Source organism: Antennarius striatus, chromosome 4 (genome assembly GCF_040054535.1).
Source record: "Antennarius striatus isolate MH-2024 chromosome 4, ASM4005453v1, whole genome shotgun sequence".
Lineage (NCBI taxonomy): Eukaryota > Metazoa > Chordata > Actinopteri > Lophiiformes > Antennariidae > Antennarius > Antennarius striatus.
Genome location: NC_090779.1, coordinates 16,012,783 through 16,022,475, shown reverse-complemented (window position 1 = coordinate 16,022,475; position 9,693 = coordinate 16,012,783). Strand labels below are relative to the sequence as shown.

The following is a 9,693-nucleotide window of genomic DNA, read 5'->3' as shown; positions in this document are numbered from 1 at the left end:
TCCTGCACCAACCTGCTCCGCTCGAACCGAACTCCCGGCGCGAGCTTTACTCCTCTCGCGCGAATTCTTCTCTTTTTTTCCGGAAGAAAAAAAAACAACCCGACTTCATACGTGTGGTCGTCCGCACTAGGGTGGCGGTCTCGGGGGAAGTTTTCTTCATTTCACGCAGTTTTTGGCCCCGCGGCGGGGCAAGACAGCAAGGGCAGGCTCGGGGGAAACGGAGGGCGTATGATGTGGATCTGGTATCTCCTACTTGGTTCGGGTTCAGGCTCAGGAACTGTTGGTAAGTTTTTTTTAAAGCACACTGAAAGTACCGTTGTCAGGGCGCCGACTCGCTCCAGTGTACGGGTGGGTTATGGGAAAGCAAAGGAGGGGGCGCGAACACATCTCTTTTGATGTGTTCGCGGTGTTGGTGTAGCTCCAGAGTTCAGGGAGACCCCCCCCCCCCGGAACTCATTGGAGAAACATATGTGAGGAAAAAAAAGAAGCATCAGACTTTTAATCTCCTCGATTGAACAGGTATTTTTCGCAGAAAAGTGGAAGTTGTAGCCGCAGTTTGTTGATTTTCTTTGGTGTACGTCGCATTGACTGAGCTGGCCGCATGTCCCCCTCACTGCTCAGTGGGAATGCACTTACTACAGACACACCAGGTCGGATCCATTTACTGTGTGTTTTACTGAGATGAGGTTATCTCCTAGATGAAGTTATGACCTGGGGCTTGTTGGCAGGACGGTTGACAAGTCAATCTGCTCTAGCACCTGGGGCCCGGGGGAGGGTTCTTATACAATAGTTAGCTGGAAGCCGAACTATTCCATCCTTGTTGTTTATTATGGCATTGGCAAACTGTTTGCAATAATTGCCTCGACCAAGAATAGTTTTTTTTTACTTGATGACACAAATGTAACATATTTTCCTCGAATATGACACAAATGCTACTTTTACTGAAGACTGTAGTGAATTATTCAATACCTGTAATCCCCAGCTATTATCTGTGTTATTACCTATACAGTTGGGGTGCATAGGGAGACACCAGCGTCTGGCAGAATTCCCAAGGAATCTTAGCCTATTTCTCCACTTATGTAATATTCCTTACTTTTTGTGCTGCAATCCAACAGAGATTTTCTATCATACTGAATTAAAGACTTTCCCTAAAACCAGCCCTGATTGATTGAGGTATCCTTGGGAACGTTGTCCTTTTTAAATGCATCACGATACCTAAGCCTCGTCATAGATGTTGATATGTTTTCTTCTGCGATATCCTGATGCTTGATGGAATACATTTTTCCCTCAACAAATTTTTTTTCCAGTGCCAAATGAAACGAAGCAGCCCGGGAACATCATGTGTCACCATGTTACACTGCAGGTAGATGATGTTCTGTTTTCATTCATGTTCCTTAGACATTCCACTGATGCCATGGTCAGAAAAGTTACAGTTCTGTTGCATCACTTCACAAAACTATCTTACCTCGATGGTTCTTTTGGGCGTGCAGTGGCGAATGTCTTGGGGTTCACACTTTTGTAAATTTAGGTCTTAACAAAAAAAAAGTCTATAAAAGTTGGCAGTGTTTTAAAAAAAATTATACAAATGAATGCTCTTATGAGGAATGTTGCTTTTTTTGCTGGATGTGAAGGAAGAAGCTCACTGTAGTGAAAGAGAACATGAAGATAATTGGTGTGAGTGAAGAGGATGCAGAAGACAGGGTTAGATTGAAGCAACTGATTAGCTGTGGCGACCCCTGAAGGGAAAAGCCGACAGGAAAAGAAAAAGTCAAGAAAGAAGCTCAGATTTCTCATTGCTATTTTAAACTGTTCATGACTTCTTATGTGATTGAAAAACATTTATGGATGCAATACTTTACAGCAAAATGTACATTGATCTTTGAATAATTGTGGTTCCATCTCTATGTAGTACAGATGGTTAGCACTATTTGGGAACTTATTTGGTTTTCCAATCAGTGACATCCATTCACTTATGGCTCCTACTTGTTGTAATTAATGTGAGACTTGTTTCTTTTAATCAACAGACTTTTTGTATGATGAGACAAATTAAGTGTATTTGTGTAAGTAACCGAGAGAAGAAGATTTGTTCACCTCCCCCGTGGAATACATTTCTGCATATTCTTGATCAAACAGTGGAGTTAAGGCTCAGCAAGTTTGAAGGTTAGTCAGCTCCATCCTGAAGATGTCAATGTATGCCCTCTGAATACATCCATGTACTCAAATTAGCATGTAATTATTGACATGAATATGCTAATCAAGTCTGTCAATGACTAAATGTTTTTGCCAGCTTTGGTTTTGTTGTAATCGGTGCACTGGCGTCACGCCCAAAGTATACTCTACCTCACGCCCCCAGTTGGTTGGGATAGGCTCCAGCACCCCACGACCCTTGACAGCTGAAGAATGAATGATAAGTGTGATCGTTCGTCAGCCAGCAGGATTGTTCAAAATCTTATGAATGGATTGATGTAGACATTTTGTAGAGACTTAAGACATTGCTCAAAGAACAATCCACTAAATTCTGGTAGTGATCCAGATTATTGTCATAGGCAATTTGATTTTTTTTTTATAATTTCATTGATTATGGCTAGAAAACTTGATCAATAATAATAAAATGGCATCCCCACAAGCTCTACCACACATCAAAGTCTAATGTGGATCGTAGTTGTATTCTAGATCTGGTGATTCAGAAGGCTTAAATTTGCAGGACTCACTGTAATGTGAGAAAATATTAGTGCTACAGATGTGCAATTAAGGTTTAATTATATCTGAAATTTTGGTGAATCAGTTTGGTGTCAATTGTTCAAATCTTTCTGATCTAGAACCTGAAGAAAGGTACAGTTTGTCTTCAATAGCCGTCAGATTATAATGATACCAATATGATCCAGAATTTTACTGGTGAGTTTTCATAGTTACCTAGTGCTATCATGAGCATCAAACTATCATTGAAATATTGGCTTTTGAAGTGCTTAAAATTCTTCATTAATCACACAGAGGATATTTTGCTGTCTTTAGTGACACATTCTTCAGAATTTAATTGCCGTATTGAATTGCAAGTTTTAGTTTTTTTCAGTGTATTTTGAATGTACAGTATCTCATTGTACTTTTTGGTATAGCAATTAAATACATCCATCTCAAGACACAGTAAGAGAAGCTCAGGAGTAAATATTCCCAATTATGACCTGAATTTCATTTAGTCCATTTAAAGATCCTTATGTTGTTCATTTTAGCTCACTGTCTCCTTGTCATGACTAACTGCGATGACATTAAATTAACATTAATAAAAGCTGTACTTTCCCTATTTCGGCTAGGCAGTACACATTCGCTGCAGGTTTGGTCTATACTTCAAAAGGTGTTTGAACTCTGTAAATCAACACAACCTCTAAATGTGGGTTATTTATGTGTTATTTTAAATTTGACACTTGCTATTGAAAGCAGGAAATCCACACCTACAAATCAGATTCCTTCAATGGCTGTATGACTGAAGTGCAAATAACGTTTGGTTTGGAACAAAGATTTAGTGTTTCCTGCCCTACCCCATCCCAGTTAGCTTTATTAGAACAAAGGAATTTGACACATGATTGATGGCAGAGACATTTTTGCCTGGAACATTACTGTAGTTTGTTTTCTTTAGTATTATGGTGTTGTCAACTTTGAACAAGCATGTTGCGTTTCAGCCTTTTCTTAGCTTGCCATCTAACCAGAGCATTAGTCTAAGACACTTTGTGTCTGTCTATTTAAAAGGTGCCCGTGCCAACATGTAATTAAAAATAGAGCACAGAATGTCAACTTTTTTACAAGTTTAGCTTTTGAATGGAGTTTTTTTGTTTTTACTTTTGAATTGAAATTTGTGAGCAGCAGTATAGTTTCATGCCAAAAAAGAGTACTACAGATGCAGTATTTGCTTTGAGGATGTTAATGGAGATGTGCAGAGAAGGCCAGAGGGAGCTGCATTGTGTTTTTGTAGATCTGGAAAAAGCTTATGACAGGGTGCCAGAGATTAACTGTGGTATTGTATGAGGAAGTCAAGAGTGGCAGAGAAGTACGTTAGAGTGGTGCAAGACATGTATGAGGACTGTACGACAATGGTGAGTTGTACTGTAGGTGTGACAGAGGAGTTCAAGGTGGAGGTGGGGCTACATCAGGAATCAGCTTTGAGCCCATTCTTGTTTGCTATGGTGATGGATGGGCTGACAGACGAGGTTAGACAGGAATCTCCATGGACAATGATGTTTTCAGGTAACATTGTGAGCCGCGGGCGGCACGGTGGCGCAGTGGTTAGTGCTGCCGCCTCACAACACGACGGACCCGGGTTCGAGTCCCGCTCTGTGCGGAGTTCTCATGCTCTCCCCGTGTCTGCGTGGGTTCTCTCCAGGTTCTCCGGCTTCCTCCCACCTCCAAAAGCATGCGCTTCAGGTTGATCCCAAATTGACCGTAGGAGTGAGTGTGTGTGTGAGTGATTGTTGGTCTCTATGTGGCTCCGCGGTACACTAGCGTCGTGCCCAGAGTGTCTGCTGCCTCATGCCCTGAGACTGCCGGGATTGGCACCGGCACCTGATTAAGCGGGTTAAGAAAATGACTGACTGATTGTGATCTGCAGTGAGAGCAGGGAACAGGTGAAGGATAAGCTACAGAGGTGGAAGTTTGTCCTGGAAAGGAGAGGAATAAAGGTTAGCCGCAGTAAGACAGAGTACATGTGTGTGAATGAGGGGGACCCAAGTGGAAGAGTGAGGTTACAGGGAGATGAGATCAAGAAGGTGGAGGATTTTAAGTACTTTGGGGTCAGCAATCAAGAGCAATGGAAAGTGTAGAAAAGAGGTGACAAAGCTAGTACAGGCAGGATGGAACGGGTGAAGAAAAGTGTCTAGTGTGATGTGTGATAGAAGACTTTCCGCTAATACAAAAGAAAAGGTGTACAAAACTGTGGTGAGACCAGCAATGTTGTTTGGTCTCAGTGTTTGGTCACTGAGAAAAAGACAGGAGACAGAGCTGGAGAGTAGAGAATATAGTAGGACTTTATTGATCCCTTCAGGAGGATCCATCAGGGAAATTAATTTCTCCGTCACAGTACACACAGCACAGTGTGTACACACACACACACACACACACACACACACACACACACACACACACACACACACACACACACACACACACAAAAGGTAGCAGGTAGCAGAAATGAAGATGCTAAGGTTCTCTTTGGGAGTGACCAGGATGGATAAGAACAGGAATGAGTACATCAGAGGAACAGCACATGTTAGAGGTTTTGGAGAATAAGCCAGACTGAGGTGGTTTGGACATGTCCAGAGGAAGTGAATATATTAGTAGAAGGATGCTGAATTTTGAATTACCAGGCAAGAGACCTAGAGGAAGACCAAAGAGGAGGTTTATGGATGTAGTGAAAGAGGAAATGAAGGTAGTTGGTGTGAGAGAAGAGAATGCTGAAGAAGGGTTAGATGGAGGCAACTGATTCGCTGTGGTGATCCCTGAAGGGAAAAGCTGAAAGAAGAAGACGAAGCTTTTGAATGGACCAGTATTTTAAGGACTAAAATGGGTTTCCTGTCATTTTACATTTAATCAAGACATGAAGAAATGCAGTATGTTTAGAAATCTGTTTTTACCTTGGATGGGCAGTAAAGTAATGATCACTAGCAGAATAATTTAAAATGCAGAAGAATTTCAAGGGATGAATTACAGGGAAAGTAAAGGTATATGAATGGACTCTCCAAGTGTGTTGGACAAGCTGCGCAAACTTCTGGATTTTTCCGAATGTGCGCTGAAGAATTACATTTTGTTTTTTGTTTGCAGATAATGCAACTATATATTTATGCAGATCTGTAATATATGAATGCGGGGAATCTCCTGGAGTTCACCACACAGTACGTCATGTTGGGATTTCTCCACAGATATTACAAAAGTTCCTTTAAATATTGTTTTGCATGATGTCGCCTGTGCTCCACTATGAGTCATAAGATAATGGCTTGCATTTCCTCTGTACTCCAATTCACACCTTGCAGGCAGGTCAGTGCTAGTCTTGTACAGTTGTTCTAAGATATTCTGGTCTTCAACTGCTGATTAGTACCAGGTGATACACAACTAATGCTTGTGTCACTAAAACCCTGGAGGCAGTGGTGAGAAAAAAGGAATACTATAAATGCATGATATTCCTTGATTTTCCATGATAGCTGTCCATCAAGTGGCCAAGCAAACTTGGGTTTTGCTGGGCTGCTCTCACATTTCCAGTAAAGCGGCTGTTGTAGTGCAGACTGAACAGATTCAATACAGCTATGTCACTTGATGCAAAATGTGTATTTATATTATCTGCAAACAGAGAAGCACTGCACTTATCCAGAGTATAATGCATGTCAGTGATAGATATTGAGAAGAGTGAAGCCCCATGGCAGCTCCCTGGCGCACAAGGCAACGTAAGCACTTCATCATTAAAGAGCAGGAGCTGAATCCTTCTGATAAATAACTATTCAGGTGAATACTGTTCCTCTGATGAGAGGCGAAACATCCTCAAACCTTAAACAGAGGTGTAGTTGCCTCTGATTCTTCTTTGGAGGATTAGCTGGATGAGTGAGAATCTACTCAAGCATACATTTCACAAAACCTATCAATACCATGTGGTCTGCAGTATCAGATGCTAACATAAAGTCAAGGATTATATTTCCAACCAACATCTGTGTTTAGTGAAAGATAAACCATTGTCTTATTCAGAGTTATTGCAGTGGACTCTTCAACTTGTAGGATCTCAGCCTATAAGAAAAACTGAGATAAAATGTAATATTAGGTTTTAGCCACACGAGTCACAAACAGAGGAATACTGCATTGCAGTTACAAACAAGGAAAGCTGATGGTGTCGTGGCATGCAGCCTAAAAATATACAGAAGCTCTTCCGTCAGACTGTTCTGCATTGTTCCTGGGGAATATTGATATGAGTTAATGTCGGAAAGATGAATTAGCTTTGTATCAGCTGCTTCCTCCTACACCCAAGTAAGATTATCGCTTGTTATGAATCACCAGTATGATACACATGCCAACTGTATGAATATCTGATTACATTGCTGAAGCACCTAGTGCCTTCTGCATCTAACATCCTGCAATATATCACTACATTTTAAAACCCATAAATCTGTCTATTCATTAACACTAAGCTTAGATACAATAAAATGAGAATGATTGTATGCATTTCACTTTACATGAACAAGAAATGTACCTTAATTCAACCATTTATTCAGATGAAAATCTCGCTTGAATGAGGAGTATCTAAAGAAACATGAAGGTTTTTACGAACACAGAAAGACGCAGTTCAGAGGTTTGTTCTCCTACTCATCCAGCACATCTGGTACAATCTGGAAAACAGCTATCAAAGACCGTATCATTCACATTCATCCCTCTTTAATGTTTCACTGTGTAATCAGGCCACACAAACAGGTCAGGTGGTCAGATATTTCAATCCACAGCTACAGGATAACAATTCTGGTCAGTTTTCCCACTGGAAAGAGTCACAAAATCACATTGTCTCCTGCTTGTCGTGCTTTGAGTGTCTGCACTGTGGCATCCTAGAGACAGGCCAGTTGTCCCAATAAATCGCCCTGGGCCTGCGCTTATCTTTGGAACAGAGAAGAGAGGCGGGGGGTGGGAAATCAAGGGTGATGTGCTTCCCGCCGTTGTCCCAAAGAGGCCAGAGATTAAGGAGGGTGAGTGCAGCTTCTCTTCCCGAGTTTTTAAACATAGCCACATGACTGGAGTCACTTTGCAGGCCTTGGTAACAGTGGAACCTTAACCACTGTAGCTCTCATTGTTTGGCTTGTGTTTCATCATTTACCATTCACATAACTGAGCATTGCTTGCATTTTGATGCTAGTGAACTGTTATGTTCAAATTGTGAAGATCCATGACCATCAGGTGAACAGCACTTTATATTTTCTCTGTGAGGGATGTATAACTGCATAATTGGCTTCATTTCTGTTTTAGAATTTTAAGTTATGATGTGTGTCATGTGTTATGAACACCTGAAATATATGGATGGAAGAGCAAAGATGGTCAAAATGCCACAGAAAAAGTTAAGACAGCTCATATTTTAGTGTGAGATTTATTGTTATGAATTTCTAGTGCAGGAGTGCAGAAACTTTCCAAATACACTTAAATGCCAAGATCTTCTCATTTAAGAGAATGTGTTTTGAGAATACAGTGCGCCCTCATTACTTGCGGTTAATGCGTTCCAGGAACCGCATGCAAATCACAAATTCCACGATATAGCGAAGAACTGTATCACGGAATTCATGATTCTAATCTGTAGTGAGAGCAGGGAGCAGGTGAAGAAGAAGCTAGAGAGGTGGAGGTTTGTCCCAGAAAGGAGAGGAATGAAGGTTAGCTGTAGTAAGACAGAGTACAACTGTGTGAATGACAGGGGAGAGAGTGGAAGAGTGAGGTTACAGAGAGAAGAGATCAATAAGTTGGATCATTTGAAGTACTCGGGGTCAACAGGTCAGAGCAATGGAGAGTGTGGAAAAGAGGTGAAGAAGTGTGTACAGGAAGGATGGAATGGTGGAGAAAAGTGTCAGGTGTGATGTGTGATAGAAGACTTTCAGCTAAAATGAAAGAAAGGGTGTACAAAACTGTGGTGAGACCAGCAATGTTGTTTGGTCTAGAGACAATGTCACTGAGAAAAAGACAGGAGACAGAGCTGAAGGTAGCAAAGATGAAGATGCTGAGGTTCTCTTTGGAAGTGACCAGAATGGATAGGATAAGGAATGAATACATCAGAGGGACAGCACATGTTAGAGGTTTTAGAGATAAAGTCAGAGAGGCCAGACTGAGATGGTTTGGACACGTCCAGAGGAGATGTCGTGAATATATTGGTAGAAGGATGCTGAGTTTTGAACTGCCAGGCAGGACACTTAGAGGAAGACCAAAGAGGAGGTTTATGGATGTAGTGAAAGAGGACATGAAGGTAGTTGGTGTGAGAGGAGAGGATGCAGAAGACAGGGTTAGATGGAAGCAATCGATTCGCTGTGGCGACCCCTGGAGGGAAAAGCTGAAAGGAAAAGAAGAAGAAGATTTATGGTAATTTAAACGTTTATGAACCCTCCAAATACTGATATTAAACCACCTTCGATCTGTATTACTTTTTTCCACACTCTTATCAACTGTTTAAAGTTCTTCTGGGTCTCACGGATATTCGAGACTCACGGAACGTTGCGCACTTTCGGATACCGTCAGCCGATAGAATGTGCGTATGGTATCACGTGACTTCCTACCAAAAATCCGTGGTGAGGTGAAGTTGCGAGTGTTGATGTGCAAGGGTGTACTGTATAGACAATTACTTTTTTAAACTTTTCTTCACATAATTATCACTTAGCGCTGTTACCCATTACCCTGAATATCAATGTTTATTCCTTGTAGAATTAACCATGAGGACACTTTGTGCTTGATTTTGATTTTAACCATTTTTTAACCATTAGAACGTAACTTGATACATGCTGAGAGGTTTGTTTTTTGTGAAGTCAGAGAATGTGTGTGTGTGTGTGTGTGTGTGTGTGTGTGTGTGTGTGTGTGTGTGTGTGTGTGTGTGTGTGTGTGTGTGTGTGTGTGTGTGTGTGTGTGTGTGTGTGTGTGTGTGTGTGTGTGTGTGTGTGTGTGTGTGTGTGTGTGTTTGGACCTTTCTTAACACTGCTGTAGTCTGCAAAC

General features: G+C 41.4%; 1 protein-coding gene across 4 annotated transcripts in view; it reads left to right on the top strand.

The window, feature by feature from the left end:
• ldlrad3 (low density lipoprotein receptor class A domain containing 3) overlaps window positions 1-9,693 on the top strand; it is a 79,235-nt gene continuing 69,542 nt past the window's right edge. For 2 of the 4 annotated variants that reach the window (XM_068312932.1, XM_068312930.1), the window contains exon 1: window positions 1-283. Coding sequence is in view for 2 of the 4 variants with exons in the window: in XM_068312930.1 (XP_068169031.1) it covers window positions 229-283 (55 nt within the window). In the remaining 2 variants the exon portion in view is untranslated. Of the gene's footprint in view, window positions 284-1,306; window positions 1,364-9,693 lie in introns of those variants that run through there. The other 2 variants (XM_068312929.1, XM_068312931.1) reach the window with 2 other exon arrangements.